We start from the raw sequence: 17,842 nt of genomic DNA on the forward strand, positions 1-17,842 counted from the left end.
AGGAGCAAAGTTTCCTCTGCTCTGTTCTTATGAGCCTTTTGAAAGCCTTTTGTGAATATTCCTCACAAAATTCCGCCAAAGATCTGTGCGATAAATGCGTGCAAAACCATTATGTACTATTTAGCAAACCATAATTACAACAGCAGGTTGTACTAAACAGGTGAATCTCTTTTCCCAATCAATCCTCTTCTGATGTGTAATGAGTGTGAGTCACACTGGTTGTTAAGTTGAGAGTTTCTGCTCAGTGAGTCCATATAATTTCTCCTTACTACGTGTAAAACATGTTACAAACGGTGATTAACAAAAAAAACATTTTCATTCAGGCTATTGTTCAGAAATTCTAGTTTCATCACTGGCAGCCAGTGTTTTTCTCATCAAAATGATCAATGAAACTGTTTGTTAATGAAGCTTTTTTATTTTGCAGACGATTTTAATGAAATTTAATTTAAACACACTGTTGACGAAAATTACGCTGATTCTTTGAATGAATCTAATCTTAGGCAATAATGTCAGGGATATAAAATGTTTGAATATTTCAGTACATTTGTCTACTAAACACTTTAGTCTACTAAACTTGGATGCCATTTTTTCTCAAATTTGACCTAAAATAAAGAATATCAAATGACAAAGTTTTAACTAAAAAGGAAGATTTAGTTAAAAAACGCCTCTCACATCATGACAAAATTATCCATGCGAGACTTCTAATTCATTAGCCACTATAGTGCAGTAAATGGTCATATTATTTTGCACTATAACAAGTGTTTATGATTATGATAAATGTTCAAATAATATGAAAGCAAGTACCAGTCTGCAATATAAAGGTCAAGAATGTTTTTGTACATCTAAAACAACTGGAAGCAGCTGATACATCCTTGCACATTCAAGTTAAAAACGGACCCATTCGCTCTTACGTAAGGTGAGTAACGTTCCCATTATAATAAATGAAACTGGCACATGCTTGTTAATTATAATGGGACTATTCTAGTTTTGTTGTGTTGCTTGCTTTCAGGGTAGAGACAGCGTCAAACTGCTGCAATTGTTTATCCGCTCCCACCCACTTTGTTGTCTTAAACACAGGGGCATGTTGAACGCCTCTATACAGTCCCTGTGGTGGGGGAGTAAAGGACATCCGTGCCCCAAAGGTGCAGCACTTTCACTCTCATTAGAGTGTGTCATTAAGGATAAACTGACTTACTATAAATGCAACAAAGCAGCAAAAAAAAAAAAAAAAAAAAAAATATTGCAACAAAGTTGAAGGTTAATGCCAAACAAAATGAGCTTTAAACACAGTTCTCAGGGTGAACATAAATTGAGGGCTTTTAAAAGATTTTCAAGATCACACAGTATAATAACACCATAAACTATGCTAAAAGCACCATTTATTTGCATCATGTGCTGGTTTAGCACTTGATTCACTAAATGAATTACACAGGCAATATCATGCACACACGTTCACAAAAGCAGCTTTATTAGCGCTGCAATACCATGGGCAAAAATGGTTTAACTCTTAAAGGGTTACTTCAGGATTTAGCATTAAGCTTTGTATTAGTAGAAAACCTGTAGTATTTTCGAATTACCATGCTTTCCACCCTCATATCCCCCTGAGACAAGAGATTTATGTATTTTTTGTCTGGAAAAAATCCTCCGATGACGCAAAAATCGTCATTTTGCGTCATCGGAGGATTTTCTGGCCAGAGGCTAAAGACTACAGCCAGTAGATGGCGTTGTTCCGCATGTTTTCAGCCCGCCCATAGGAGGTGGGATCTCACTCACAGAATGCACACAGTATCAGCCGTCTTTCTTTGGAAGCTAAGCTAGCAGGCTCTTGTTCTGTGGAGAAAGCTGAATAGTAGGAGAAAGCTGAGTAAGTAACCATCCTCCTTTTCCCGGACTTGTCCGGCGGGCGAGATCGTTCAAAATGTACGGGATTCAGCTTTTGCGTTCTGCGGTCGCCATTCCTTGTTTACATGCACACCTTTTGTTTCAATCTAACTGAATTCATTCCGATCGGTGAATATGAATGTAGTGTTTACATGAACGCTAAACAAGTGATCGGTTGATGTGCGTTTTACCCAAGGGGCAACATTCTGATCTGAAAAATGAAGCCTACCCGGAAGTGCGAAAAACTGCAATACATCGAAAATCCGCTAGGGGAAGGTCCCAAAAGGGAGCAAATGTCCATAGCCCCCATGTTAAAATGTCCGTTTTCACAGCATAAAATCATGTTTTTACAGGTTGGTCCCATGGACTTTTATTGGATTTTTCGATAGGTTCCGAGTGCCTGACAACGGCGAGGGTAGTGAATTTTTTTCTAACTCGTTAGTTTAGATAGTATTTAGATATAAAATGTATGACAATAAGGGCGTGGTTAACTTTGAGTGACAGCTTGATTGACAGCTGAAAGGCAGCGCCACGGAGAATGACAACATAAGAAGCGCCATTTTTTAATACAGTTGACATATAATACTACTGTTTCTGTATCATGAAATGTAGTTTTAAGAGTTTTTCAGGAGAGAATGTAGTTGTTTAAAGCTCAAATCTGTGGTTTATTTATAAAGATTTATGAAAATTGTATCCAGTTGTGAGATCCAGCGATGATGACCGGGCGCTCGGCGCATGTACCCCGCCTGGAGCAGCCTTTCATCGGCTAGACGTTTTGAGGTTTGCCGCGGACTCTGGCGTCTCTGTAGTGGTTAAACATGAGATATAATTCGTCTTGTCTATATCTAACGGGCGATTTTTGGTCTCGTGAATCTATAATTTGTTCCCTGGGCAATCGTTTTGGCTGAGGGGAAGTTTCATAACTTTATAAGCTATATTTAACTTGTACCGTTGTATGGTTAGACTAGATCGAGCGCATGACTTTTTATGTTTGACTGAATTGTTTGCTTTATTTGTATAGCTTCTTGTAACTTTACCTTTTACTTATACTTTTATAATGGCTAATATTGATAAAACTGAAATTTAACAAAAAGAGACTGGGTTGAGTTTTGTCATTTTAAATTTTAATACAACGAATATGATCTGTAATGTTGTTTACTGCAACATCTGTTGTTTAGTACAAATGCACATATTGCCTGGACCATGTTAAAATGTTTAATATTTTTATATTATATTTAAAATGAAAAGAGGCAGGTTTGTGTTTTATATTTCGTTTTGTTATAAATAGGCAAACGTTATGTGCAGTGAATATAATCAATACGCGTTGCCTGAACTACATTTGTGTGGCTATAATGTTTAAGACTTCTTTAAATGAAAACGAAAAGAGTTAGTATGGTGTTTTATAACATTTCGTTGCCTAAAATATACACAGATATAACCGGAGTAGCAGAGCGAGCTGAGTGACGCGCGCTGCGTCAGAAGGTGGGCGGGGTTAGGGTTTCCAAGATTTTCCAAGATGGCGCCGCCCATACCCCCCATAAACGGCTTCAAACCCGTTCTTCAGAAAGTCTATGGGTGACGTCACAGACGCTTTGTCCATATTTTTTACAGTCTATGGTTTTACCATTGCTAAGAAAAATTCCCGCTCCTCCGTGAGATATGCGAGACCCGGCGCGTCTCAGTAATCATGCCACCGGCCTCGCGCTGTTCTCCCGCGGCCGTCAGCCTCGTCCTGCTCGCCACAGTAAACATGATGAATGAATGGCGACTGTAGAACGCAAAAGCCGAATCCCGGACATTTTGGACGATCTCTAAATCCCTCGCAAACTCATCACGTAGGCTAGCTTTGTTGTTTTAAACTGCGCACTCTTACCGGTAGGCGTGGCCTCCTGAGACAGCGAAGCAAGTGCATTCTGGGAGTTGTTGTCTTTCATCCACATAAGCCAAAAATACATTTTCTGGCTTTTCTCAGTCTAGAAAGCTCCAAATTAAAAAATTTCTTCACATTACTTCTACTTAAATGACCTATTTTAAATACACATTCATCTTCCCAGAGGTGAAGTATCCCTTTAACTGAATTTGCTTCTATGGGAGTATCTAAATTAATTACTTACATTATATGGTTGATATAACTATAGCTACTCCATATATATAACAAAATTAAAATGTACTTTCTAAATAAAAGTCACTGGTTATACTGTCCACAGTTCATCACAAAAAATGTTTGTTTAATAATCATGATCAAAAAAATATATTTGAACTTTTTCATTATTTTTGACCAATACAATTACACATTATATATGCGCTACTATACAAAAGTTTGGTGTAAGAAATATTTGTAATGTTTAAAAAGTATCCTATGTTCACCGAGACTGCATTTATTTGAACAAAAAACAGTAATAATGTGAAATATTATTACAATTTAAAATAAGTTTTCTATTTCTAAATATTTTAAACAGTTATTTATTCCTGTGATGCAAAGCTGAATTTTCAGCATCATTACTCAGTGTCACATGATCCTTCAGAAATCATTCTAATAAACTGATTTACTGCTCAAGAACCACTTCTTATTATCAATGTAGAAAACTTGTGTTGTGCTTCTTAATATTTTTGTGGAAACCGTAATGCATATTTTTCAGGATTCTTTGATGAATAGAAAATTCAAAAAAAAAAAAAAACAGCATTTATTTGAAATAGATTTTTTTGTAAAAGTCTTTACTGTCAATTTTGTTCAAGTTAATGCATCCTTGCTGAATAAAAGTATTAATCTCTTTTTTTACTGATCTCAAACTTTTGAACAGTAGTAAAACTATTTTACAGCCTTCTTTCACTGCCCAATGAAATCTCATTTGATAAAAATCAAATCCCGTCTTACATCATGTCCCACTGAATATTAATTTTCACTTAATACAACACATTACATTAGGTAAATGTTTTGCAAATACATTTTCATGTTCATGGTCACTATAACATAGTGTTGTGCAAGTCAAATCTTGCATCGATGGAAAGAACTATCTCTTACTTCATTCTACCGCGAATCCTCTGCGTTCTGTTGCCATCCGTCTGGCAGTTAGTGACAAAGTGTGGACCTCCAGTGGCTCCGTAGTCCTTGCGCAACGCAACAGCTCCGTGGGTAAGAATGGACACCCCACGGGCGATACGTCTGCGGGGCTCGTCCCTCCAACCCTGCGGTCTGACTGCAAAAAGGCGATTGGGTAGTCCGGTCAGGCACAGCTCGGACAGAGCTGGACCCACCGCGAACCATATGTGGGAGGCACTGGCCTGACCAGCTGCCCAAGCAGCTTGGAACACCTGTTCTGCTTCCTCCTGAGAGCAGTACAACAACCGCACCTACAGTAGGAGTGGGGGCAAAGAGGACAGAGGGGACCAAGATGAAAACCAGAGAGCAGGAGCAAGAGAAGAAACAAAAGCGAGTGCAAACAGGAACACAGAGGTCAAAAGGGAGGAACAGACCACGAGCAGAATAAGAAGAGGAAATGGAAGAGAGGACAGGAGAGGTATTGGGATTATATATTTCAGTGCTGGAACCGATGTGTAAAATCACTAAGAACTGATCATGAAAATGTCACGTCTTTGCGATGTACTTGGGAGAGCCTTTTTCAGTGCTTGAAAAACGTCTTTCTTACAAAACAACATTTAATTACATTTTACTGTTAAATTCTTATAATGAGAGTATTTCCATTTACATGAGAGCGTCCTAATATCAAAAGAGCGATTAAAATGTCACCGTCATCATTAAATTTCAGATACTTCATAGAGCACATGCAGATCAAACGGAGCACAACAGAAAGGGAATGCAATCACTTGGATCAGTGAATTTGGATTGAAATTTGAAATCCTATACGCACTGCAATTAATGATATATGAACAGTAATGTTAATGGGATTACTGAAAAATAAAGGGTTCATTACAGGAACTAATAAACTGATTAAAGTAGACTGATTTACTACAGCATGTACCATGTTCAGAGGGCAGAATGTGTTCGTGCCTGCAGAGTCATAAGTTCTACCTCTTGACAGTAAACTTTGCTATTTAAATGCTTTTTTAAAACATGTACAGTAATAGACAGAATTGTCTAATTATTTTACAGGAGAGGAGCAGCTTTGGAGTAATGGTGCTGGGACATTCCTTAACGAAGAAAGACAGACATTGGATCGAAAGAGAAGGAGAGAAAGAAAAAGGGAAGAAATGAGACTAGCACAATCTGGGAAGGAGAGAGAGAAAGGAAGAAAAGAACAAAAACTGAGAGAGGGGCTAAATATTTCACCTTTACAATACATGAGAGAGAAAAAAACCCAAGAGAGACTGTAAAAAGAAGAAGAAAAGGTCAGTAGAGAACTAGGAAAAGAACTAGAGAATGAGAGGAAAAAAAGATCGAGAATTCAACATGTACAGTATGTAAACTCACCAGACCTGAACAAAACAGATTAAGTGTTGATATTATGTTCTTGTTCTGTGTGCGTGTTTATAGAGTATACAGTACATCCTGTCCTTGTCTAAAGTAGGGGTGTGCGGTACCTCGAAAATCACAGTATGAGTAATATCATGTTCATGGTAATGTATATATCACATTATAAAATGGACAGGCCAGGTTCTAGCCTCTGATTGGTCAACGCAGCATTCCAGCCATGCTAAAATCCATATTTTAAATCACGCAGCAGATACGCTGAAGTACTATAATAGCAATCACTACTGACTGAAGCATTTTTACCACCATCATACTACTTACTGTATTCTACTGTGTAACTTTCTGTTTTCTTTTTTTTTTAATGCATATTTTATATATGTGTGCAATATTTATTTCGGTGTGTGTGTGTGTAATTGAGCAGAAGCACTGCAGACTGAATCTAATGCATACGGCATTGGGTTGCACCGCCACAGGCTCTGTGTTATATTAACACTGACATCAGTGTACTGGGACCCACAAGGCACAATAACACCCTCTAACACACACGTACACAGAACAATAACAGCCTGGAGCCAGGGGGAGACAGAGGACAACCTGTGACACACATACACACACATGCACATTACACAAATATAGGTAGAGATGGGAAAGAGAATGAGAATGAGAGGAGAACGGAAAAAGGTGGTGGAGTAAACAGCCAAAAGAAAAAGTCAAAGAAATGGTTAAGGACAGGAAGTGATGTCAGGTGGAGGGAGGAAGAATAAATGAATGATTAAATGAGCGAGTAAGCGAATAAGTGAGACATAAATGCAATGACCTTCCCTCTCTACCTGTGCTTCGTTCTCTTTCAGCAGTCGTCGTGCTCGCGCTCCTCCTGGGTCATCGGTTAAATTCAACATCACTATGCTCTTCTTCTCCCAGCCGATGAATGACCCGTCGGTCAAACCTTCCACCATCGACAGGAAGTCCTGGTAGCCATGGTGACGTGTGGACACCACTGAGAAGGCCGTCCAATCGTACTCCTCCAGCACCTCAAAGATCACCTCCAATTGGAGTGCGGTGGAAGAGCTGAACTGTAGGAAGATTGAGCCGGTCTCCTGCAGAGCAATTAAGAAGGTAAACGACTACATTTCCCAAGACTAAAGACCGTCGATTCATTCCTTGCATAAGGCATCATGGGAACTACATTTCTAATGTGACATTCTCTAATCATGACATCAGACAGAGCTAGTCTTCTGCAGTGCAATTAAGGGGAAAAAATAACGACATTTCCTGTGATTGAAGACTATTTATTGCCTCCATAAAGCATCATAGGAATTCAATTTCTTATAAAGAGTTTCTGAGATATGCAGCCGCTGTAGAAACAGGAGGGAGGTACTTCAGTGACTCCAATCGTCACCGGAGTATGGCGTACAGATTCCAATTTAATTTGCAATGCAATGGAGTGTGCGTGTAGGTCCGGGAGAGTGTAGGATTCAATGCAACATCATCAAAAGGATTTAATATCATGTCTCCAGAGTTAATAATAATAATAATAAAACATTTGTAAATGAAAAAAATCACGTCTTTTTCCTTTTGTTGTTTTCATACTGTGCTAAAGAGAACATGTTATAAATGTCGAGATGAGCAACTGAAATTGCGAAACCCAGACCGTAGCACTTCAGTGAACACAAGAGAGAAAAAAGGAGCAGACCATATGGCCTGCAGCGGTAATGCATGACCCTTGGCCTTGCTATTTATCCAAATGGATGTTAGTAATGCCATCCCTTCCTACAGTTATCGGTGTGCCCCGATCAGGCCCCGACAGAGACGACGGCAGTCCTATCTCTGTCCGTTTAACACTCCTCCTCAGGCGGCACCATTAACAAACAATGCCCTTATAGCACTGCAGCAAGCCAAACACTATCTAGCAAGTGTTAGAGCTCATTAACACCAAGAGCTTGCAGAGAGATGTTTGTGAGGAATTTCCACAGTCCAAAGAAACTCCAATATTATTTTTTTCTTTTAAAAGAAAATAGCGCTGTCAAATAATTCAATGCAGTTAAAGTGCATCTGAGACTGTTCAAACTGGTCTGTTCTGAGAAATCCTCAATGGTCCCGTTTTATTTTGCTATTAAATGGCATAGACAGTACAGTTAATCAGGAAAAAACACTATTCATTTCAAGACAGCTATATTTCAAAATTAAAATCAATCGTACTGGCTGTGTACAATCGCTTTTAATAGGCATTTGACTTAGCATTTGCTTACACTAGCAGGGTTACAAGAAATACTTTAAAAAGGACAAGTTTAAGTCTGTAGACTTTGGTTCTGTATTTAAAATAATTTATTTAATAGGCAGCAGTCTGTATTGAAAGATTTGCTGTGAAATCCAAGGTTGATCAATGAAATGTGCACAAAGGTTAAGTCAAATTAACTTAACGCAAGAGTATGAAATGCACTTACAGTAGTTGAGTGAAATCGAACTTGGGGTTACATTGGTGAAATTTTGTTTATTCGCTTAAGGTTTATTAAGGTTTAGTGTAGCAATACATGAAGCACTGCTCACACAGACTCACTCACTTTCAAACCAAGCAGCTGTTTGTTGGTCAACGCGGTGAATTCGCATGACAACTTGAACATGGGTGAAATCTGCTTGGGGAACTCCTAATCGTGTGGATTCCTATTGAAATGACAGGATTTCATCTGCGAAATTTCGTTGAGCAACGGTAAATGTGACCGCATCTTAATTCTGTAAACAGCCATACCTGTGGTACCCTGCCCAGACCCGCTCCCCCTCCCACAGCAACGATGGGGAGGCCGGTCTGGGCCGAAACGAACTCCAGCATGGGGGCCAGGGGGCCGGAGGCCAGCGGATAGGGTCTCTCATCTTCATACACTAGTCCCTGAAGGGGTCTGGCTGCCAGCAGGTCACACAGCTGAGAGAGCAGCGTCCTGGGACTGCTGTCATTCACCTGTAGTCAATTAACATTCACTTCACATTCATGTTCACATTCACACCACATTAACTTCTGTAGTTTTGAATAAGCATTCCTGTTTAAGTGCCCATAATATTACTCTACTTTTGTGTTCGCACTTCAGTTAACTTAAAGTCCGCCTGTGGTGAAAATCAAGTTTTTAATGTTGTTTTTATGTCTATGTGTTGTTTTTAATGTGCTTTAAGACAAATCATGTGCAAATTCATAAGTCAACACCATTGCTGAGTATTTTCTCCTTAAAACTGCAGTGAAAAAAAAACACAGTTTGAAATTGCTGGTGTTTCTGACATCACAAACTACCTTGTAACCAATCACATCAACTTGTGATGGGCTTTAGCATATCATTAACAGCGAACTAGCAGGGAGTCTCGAGAGATGCCAGGTTATCCCGGTATATATTTTTTTGTTGATATGAAAAATCGGGGAGATTTAGCAATATAGCGGGTGAATTATGTAAATTACAATGTTATGATTAACTATATGCCTTTCTCCACTGACGTTCTGAGTTGTTCTAAACGTTTCTGATGATTGTTACTTAGAAGGCAGACTGAGATGGCGAACGGGAACATAGTTTGTGTAACATTAGCAACACATTATTAGCTGTTTGATAACATAGTCGTCAAACAAAAGGCCAATCATATTAATTACCGTTATGTGTCCGACGTTGTAAAGAGCGATACCATTGTGCAGCGTTTACCTCAGTAAGTTCGCCGAGTGAATCTCTGAGCTGGTGCGAGTGAGTGGAGGCGGGGCTAATTATCATATTCATGGTTCTGCGTATACTAAATGAAGCAAGGGTGTAGAGTTGCATTCAAGCTATTTTAAGGCACAAAGATTTTTTTTTCACAGGAAAAAAAACATTTTTAAACGTTATTTTGGTGATCAAAGATGAGTTTAAAGGGATAAAATTATTGACTACAGGGGGACTTTAAAATAACAAAGTGTTCAGGTATTCTAGGTTACTCTGTATGTAAAATCACAATCTGTCTCCACCCTGAAAGCAATCAATTCCGTTCCAGTTGCATGACCTCTTTCTGACTGACCTGAAGCCAGATTACGTTTGCGGATCCCCACTGGGTGACGACGCTCTCACCAAAGCTGCTGTGCACACGTCCGAAACCTGGGTACGGCACCCGACCCGCAGCTGCTGCAGCCCCTGCTTCCCCTTGTTGAACGGTTGAGCCCGCGTGGATCACTGCGATGTTGAAGTGCATTGATGCCACCGGGTCCCGTTCACGCTCTCGGGACCGGAGCAAGAGATGAGGGGAGGAGCTAGTCTGACCCGCCCATTCTACCAGGGCCAATAGCAGAGACAGCGTGGGTACTGTGACCATGGCAACAAACATGGAGGCCAAACGAGAGGGCACAAAGAAAGCCTGAGTGAAACCAGGAAGGGAAAAGCAAGAGAGAAACTGCAATTAAAATAAAATCATAAATTCAATATATACAATTGCATACAATTTTTTTTAAAAAACTTGAGAGATACAGAGAGTAAAGATTAGAATGAGAGAAAGAAAGCAAAGTAGAACAAGAAAGATACCAAGAAAGTAAGAGAACAGACAAAAGAAGGGAAGAAAATGAAATGGGCTTTATTCAGGCCACAGGCTGAAATGGAGCAACACAGGAGGAAAACACACACACAGAGAGGGTAATTGATAGAGGAATACTGCATGTGATTTTGTGCATGTACAGGTTTAGCTGTTCTAATGAAGGCCTAAATGTCCTAGTGAAACCATCTTGTGAGAGTATCTGAAGTGGACTTAACTATTTGGAAGGCTCACCGATCATGTTTTACTTTAAAGGGTTAGTTCACCCAAAAATGTATATTCTGTCATTATTTACTCATCCACGTGTTGTTCCAAACCTGCAAGACTTTCGTTCATCTTTGAAACACAAATTAAGATATTTTTATTAAAACAGCTGCACAACTACCACTTTGACGCTTCAAAAAGTTCATAAAGAGATTGTAAAACTAATATGAATTGAGCGGTTAAGTCCAAATTTTCTGAAGAGACACGATCGCTTTATATGATGAACAGAATGAATTTAGGCTTTTATTCACTCAGATCTTATTAAAAATATTTTCATTTGTGTTCCGGAGAGGAACAAAAGCCTTACAGGTCTGGAATGACATGAGGGTGAGTAAATGATGACAGAATTGTCTTGTTTGGGTGAACTAACCCTTTAAATGTAATCATGTCAACAGGCTTGTACAAGGGTTTTGCCTATATTAAATAGGTCAATGACTAAAAAAATGTTTTTCACAATAATGAAAAGGAAAAATCTTTTAAATCTACTTTAAAACTCATTTGCATGTATTCTGGATTCATGTTAGTTTTAACTTTTTTACAAATATATAATACATGATGTGAGTGTACACATCCTAGTCATTATTTTTAATGATTTCCATTTTTTTTAAAAAAATATGTATTTAAGGTAAACCGAGAAAGCAATTCGTAACCATTTTATATTTTGGTGAATTTGTATGAATTTTCACAATCAGATTTGTAAATTTTTTGAGCGATCTGTTTTCACCCTACTGAGGGTTAGTGGTTTCTGTCAGGAGTAGAAGCAAAGAAACACATGAGACAGGAGTAACAAACTTCATCAATCTTGTTTACTCTTCATTTCCGTTCTCACACATTATGCCACTACACAACACTTCCTTTCAACACCCTTTTAAAAATAGTAGCCCCAACACAATTCTACCCATGCACGAACACAACAGTTAGATTTAGGGGTGGAGTTTCATGCTTATTTTTTTCTAAACATCATGCGATTTCAGCAATCCTATAAGATCATTACAAATCACACTGTAGGACATGGATCTATTAAACTTGGGAACGTCATGTATGTAGACTGTACGAAGATTATACCTTTTGAATCGTAGGCTACGACGCAAGTTAGTATAGAAGAATAAAATGTCATCAGTATGCGCTAGTGGTAAACAAATAGAGCAAGATGAATCGCACCTTGGCAAATGTTATTTTTATGTGTGCTGAAAAAAAAAGGACGAAGCGAAAGAGGAGAATATGGATGCTGTCATGGATATGGAAAAGAGGCCAACTTGACATGCCAATTTTGCAAATGGAGCTTGAGGTAAGTTGTTTTAAGTTTAAGTGCAATATCGCGTTGATCAATATGCCATTTCATGGTTTCATAGACAAAAGTTTTCAAATTTAAGCAGTGAAGCAGGTTTTTTTTCCCCTGAAAAATAAAGATTATGCCAAACTAATTCAGAAAAAATATCATCTCCTCATTAATAATATAGCTTCTACGGTCTGTGTGTGTGCACTAATAAAAACAGTCAAGGAATGAATGGTGGTTACTAAGGTGAATAAATAATAACAAACAATAAAATATAAACACCCACATAAATACTTCATACCCACACTCACATCAACATTACCGAACACACGCACACCAATAAAATGATTTAGAGAGAATCATACACACACACACACACACACACACACACAAACACAAACACAAACACAAACACAGTCACACACAATGAAAGCAAATCATTTTCAATGTACTTGGCAGCCTCCTCCTGCCTGCTCCTCTCTGTTTCATGACTTCAGGTGCTAATGCAATTGCTTGGAATCACCAGGCTCTGACATAATATTCCCTCTCTCCCAAATCTGTCACCACTCTCTGGGTTTGTTCTCTTTTTGTTGTATTCTCTTTCTCCCTCTGTTATATTTATCCATCTCTAAGTCTGTTGACCCTGACAAGTCCTTCAGATGAATGAGAGAAAGAATTAAGAGGCCAAAGACGACGGAAGAATGAGAACAATATGGGAGGGATGGAGACAGAGAGAGAAAGAGGGAGACAGGCAGACATTGGAATTCTGTTTGGCTGAAAGAGGTAAATATAGTCCTAATGACTAAGATGTGGACAGAGATGGGGAGAAGGGGAAAATGGAAGCAGTGGAGAAAAAGAAAGAGGGATGAAATATGGAGGAATAGAGGAAAGGAGAGAAATATTGATTACTGGGGTATGTGTACGTGTTTGGCCTGACCAAACACACTGGCGATCCTCCAGTTTTGACAGACAAGGGATAGTGAGTGTGTGTGTGTGTGTGTGTGTGTGTGTGTGTGTGTGTGTGTGTGTGTGTGTGTGTGTGTGTGTGTGTGTGTGTGTGTGTGTGTGTGTGTGTGTGTGTGTGTGTGTGTGTGTGTGTGTGTGTGTGTGTTGGTTGGTTGGGGTTGGAACGCACGAAAGAGTACAAGACCACATTCCACAACAGCATATTACTGTTTTTGAGTCACTTCAAATTAACCTGGTGTAATCATAGCCTGGGCTTGTCATTTGTTATCCCACTGTGCTAATGTTGTGCAAAAGCAGCAATTTACGGCCGCTTCCACAGGTTGCATTATACAGTAGGATACGTGAGAAGTGCACATGCAGTCCTGAATTCATCAAAGAGAGCCAAAAAAACTCAATGATATATCATCCACAATGGAAGGGACATGTGCTTCGCTGTTGCTTACAGACCCCCGGGCGATTCTAAAATACTACAGAGTACATTACTATAACAGCTCCATATAAATTTACATAAATCTCTTGTGTCCCTGACTGGTTTATTAAATATGCTGTGAACACTGTGCTTTAAAAGACATGTTCAGTTCAGTTATTTACAATGAGGTTTATGAACATACAGCACAAAATGTATGTTTACACAATTATTAGATTTATAAGACAAAAGGTCAATTTATTTCCATTACAAAGAACTTAAGCAGTTTATGGGTCTTATATCATTACATTCGTGCATATAACATATAAATATACATATTGGCAATATTTCCAAATATAAAAGGTCTATTTAGCCAAGTCTGAATTAACGCCTGAATTTATATAGCTGTATATAAAAAAAAAAAATATGTGTGTTTTTGCCTTTAAGTAGATGGTAAATAATGTTGAGATTATCAATTTCACTTTTGCACACAAATAAATAGAAATTTTGGTATGTTGCAAATTTGCGACAACAGGCATTTAGGGTAATTTTTTTTACAAAATGGTAAAATTAATAAAACACATTTTCCCATCTCAGGTATGTAGATTTTATTCATGGCACAAAGTTGTTAGAACTTATAAACTTTAATTGACAAATTAATGAATCTTGACAACAGCAAGAAACAAAACACTCTCCTACTCCCTAACATTGACAGTAGTTTTTATACATTCCATGTTACACTCTGTTTAACTCTTTCCTTGTTTCTCCAGTGCGCATATATGCATTATATATTCTTATAGTGTTATATCCTAACATGCTATTTTTTGTGAAAAATAAAAAATAATAATTTTGGCTGAAACCATCTAAATACAGCATTATTATAATATGTAGCCATTAGCCCAATCCAGCCGTTATGGACCAATGTCGCAAATTTGCTACAAACAGAAATCTACAAAGTACGTAAAAAATATTCGTCACATGAAGCCTATATGAATAACATAGCTATAGAAGCAATCAATAAGCTGGTACATATTTTTATCTTAGCACAACTTAACTCATTTTGGGCAATTTCTCCACATTTGCGCCCTTGATATGCGGATTTTGCAAACTTGGCCAAGTTCTTCGGCTACTCTTGAATCGCTCTCGCGGTACTTTAATGGCATACTTCACAGTCACGTGGCGTCGGTGCTGTATCAAGTCGGACGAAATTTCTAACAGGCATGCACTGCTTCAAGTCAGCCACCGATCGGTCTGCGCAGAGCTGCATGAAGTCGAACAAGCCTATAGACCCAAGGGGGTAATCTATCAGCCGGAAACTGAAGCTTCCCCGGGGGCCACCATTGATTTGCAGACCATCAACTGCTGTTAGCATTCCATTGACTCCCATTCATTTTGGCGTCACTTTGACAGCGAATAACTTTACATCTGAGGCTCCATTTGTCCATTTTTTATTTCTAAAGAAACACGAAAATGGATAAAAGGCTCCATTACCTTGTATCTTACGTTATGGCCCTGTAGAAGCAGTTTTTGTAAAAAATAGGCTAACGATTGCATCATAACCACGCGACTCTCTGTCACACAGTAGAGAAATTACCGTATAGACAGGAGGAGAAGCTCACGGGCAATTGGGGGGACGTGGAGGCAAAATGACAAAATAATTAATCAGAATACTTAGCAAAAGTTGCTCCTGCTCCTAGCTTATGGACACTTCCTACTCACGCTCTCCGTCTCTGCAAGTTTCGGAAGGGAATGATTCAGATTTCTCTTGGCACAGCTACTAGAAGACAGACAGGTTGCTCACGTCACATCTACGTCGTCAAGCTCAGTTTGAGTCTGCGCAGTACGCTCAGCCATCAGGAAGTGAGTGCTTCTAATTGACTTCACTTTTCTCCGTTGAATCCAATGGGGTCGCTGTGTCCATTTCTTTTACTGTCTAGATGTATAGACCTTATGCACCAGAGAAACGAGGGCGCCGCCATCTTTAGAATATTGTCTTTTAACTTTCGTTTTTGCAGTCGCTCTGTATATTTCTATGGCGCTGATGTCCAGGAGTAATTAGCTTTTGAAGTGCATTTACTTAATGTAAAGTTAACGAAAGTTATCATGAGGACTGTAATGTTTAAAGCAGATGAGTTAACAAATGTCAGACAACCGGGAAGATTTTAAAACGAGCCGTTTATTAATAAACACGCAAAATCTATGTGAAAATACAGACCGGAAGTCAAAAGACAACGAGCGCAGCGCTGAAAAGGGGCGGGGCTACATAAGGTCTATAGACAGTATAGGGAGATAGAGGGGATGAACCCTCGGTTGCTGAACAGGGGGGCGTGCACCTGAGACCCGCGTTTCAATAGCGCGCGCTCTCTGTAGGCGTTTACATATAATGAGTTGCCATGAGAACGACTGACATCTCTATCTTTTCATACAGATTACATAAACAGAGAATATTTGTTTTCGTTTTGAATTAGATAATTTAATAGCAGAGACTTAAATGTTTATAAAAAATATATTGCTTATGTTGTGTGACTAGTATTCGCTGAGTTTTGTTTAAGTTTAGAGATGTGCTCCAGAAAAAAAGTTCAAGGAGACATGAGAGCAAGAAAGCACACCATGTTTATTTTTATTTTATTTTACAAAAGCACAATGTTTTTTCCCACTGTAAGTGGACGCATAAAAAAGTAGACATTTAACAGTTTATCTTTTCATATTTCTTAAGTCTGTATGACCATAAATGACAGAGTATTTTAAGTCTAATTTGCTGCTATGTGACACTGACAAAATCCAGCAAAGCGCGCCGGCGCATTTGTCAACCCCCCAGAGGGTTAACTTTAGCCTAATACGAAGGAACATAAATTGTGACTAAAAATATATGCCCACTCACATCAAGACGCCACTACGGTGGTGGAGTTCATGCAGGAGGAGCAGCGTTTGGCACCGCGTCACTTTTCAGTGCGAGCTGTTTGGAGAAGCCCATTTTACCTAGGCTACACGAAATAATCTAAATAACTATATAAATGCTATGCTAACTAGATGCTAATTTACGCTATCCTGATCGTTTTCAATACTCGCAATACCAACTACTGACTCGCTACATTTGTTTTGACAGAACAAGATGCTTTTATACCAGGGGCTGCCAAGGGCGTGGTGAGGTGGTGCCCTCTTACGTCACAGGGCACCACAACTGCCAATAGGAAAATTCAACTGCAGTAGCCACCTTTCAACCTGAAGAGGGCAGCACTTAGACATTTTTACGCCATATATTGTAGAATTAAAACACTTTATACCCAAATGTCAAAAAACTCATCAGTAGACTTTGAACTTTCCTAGTATATTTTTGACACCTTTCTTGTTCTTACTAATTCAAGCAATGATTAAAAAGCGCTGCCTTTTAAGCATTAAATAATGGACAAAACAGCGATGCGCATGCTTAAATCTTCATGTACAAGAGCTGATTTGACAGGGGGCGGGGTCCAAACATATGTGTTAACAAATGCTATGCTGGCCTTCTTTAAAACTCTTATTTTGATTGGCTGCTTGTATTATGTTAAAGGGATACATTTTCTTTTTGTGTTCATGTCTAAATAGCTGTAAGATTCTTTGTGCATTACAGAGCAGCGGGTTTCGATTGAGGCAAACATGCTTAGTTTCAAAAACGTATGATGCTGGGTAAACAGCTAATTATAGACGTCAGCTATTTAGAATGAAAGATGAAGGTTATAATATTAATGTTGTACACTAGAGGGATCACCACAGGATCTTTTAAGCCTAATGTTTTTCCTATCAGTTTCCATCCCTTTGAATGGAAATTCATCCCTTTGAATGCATTGATCTAGTTCATTTGTATAACTATGGTGTACTGACAGTATAGTTTTATATAGGCCTACTGTAATTAGTGTAGAAATATGTGAAAGGCTTATAGATCATTAAATGTTCATTAAACTTTTATAGACCCCAAAAAAGTTTTTTCAAATTGCCAGACATGATTAATTAAATTGCTGTCCATTTAAAATGAAGATACAATTGTTTAAATTTGCCTTTTGAAGAAAATATATTTTACATACATATACATTTAAGATTTATATTAAGACCCTTATAT

At 38.6% G+C, this 17,842-nt stretch overlaps 1 protein-coding gene across 1 annotated transcript in view; it reads right to left on the reverse strand.

Annotated features, from left to right (window-relative positions):
* Positions 1–17,842, reverse strand: part of grin2db (glutamate receptor, ionotropic, N-methyl D-aspartate 2D, b) — a 71,014-nt gene that overhangs the window by 26,986 nt on the left and 26,186 nt on the right. Inside the window, exons 2-5 of the mRNA XM_079894799.1 lie at positions 10,331–10,663; positions 9,057–9,263; positions 7,141–7,407; positions 4,904–5,232 (exon numbers count right to left, since the gene is read on the reverse strand). Coding sequence (XP_079750925.1) covers positions 4,904–5,232; positions 7,141–7,407; positions 9,057–9,263; positions 10,331–10,633 — 1,106 coding nt within the window. The 5' untranslated portion in view covers positions 10,634–10,663. The remainder of the gene's footprint in view (positions 1–4,903; positions 5,233–7,140; positions 7,408–9,056; positions 9,264–10,330; positions 10,664–17,842) is intronic.

Source organism: Squalius cephalus (assembly GCF_949319135.1).
Source record: "Squalius cephalus genome assembly, chromosome: 15".
NCBI classification, from domain to species: Eukaryota; Metazoa; Chordata; class Actinopteri; order Cypriniformes; family Leuciscidae; genus Squalius; species Squalius cephalus.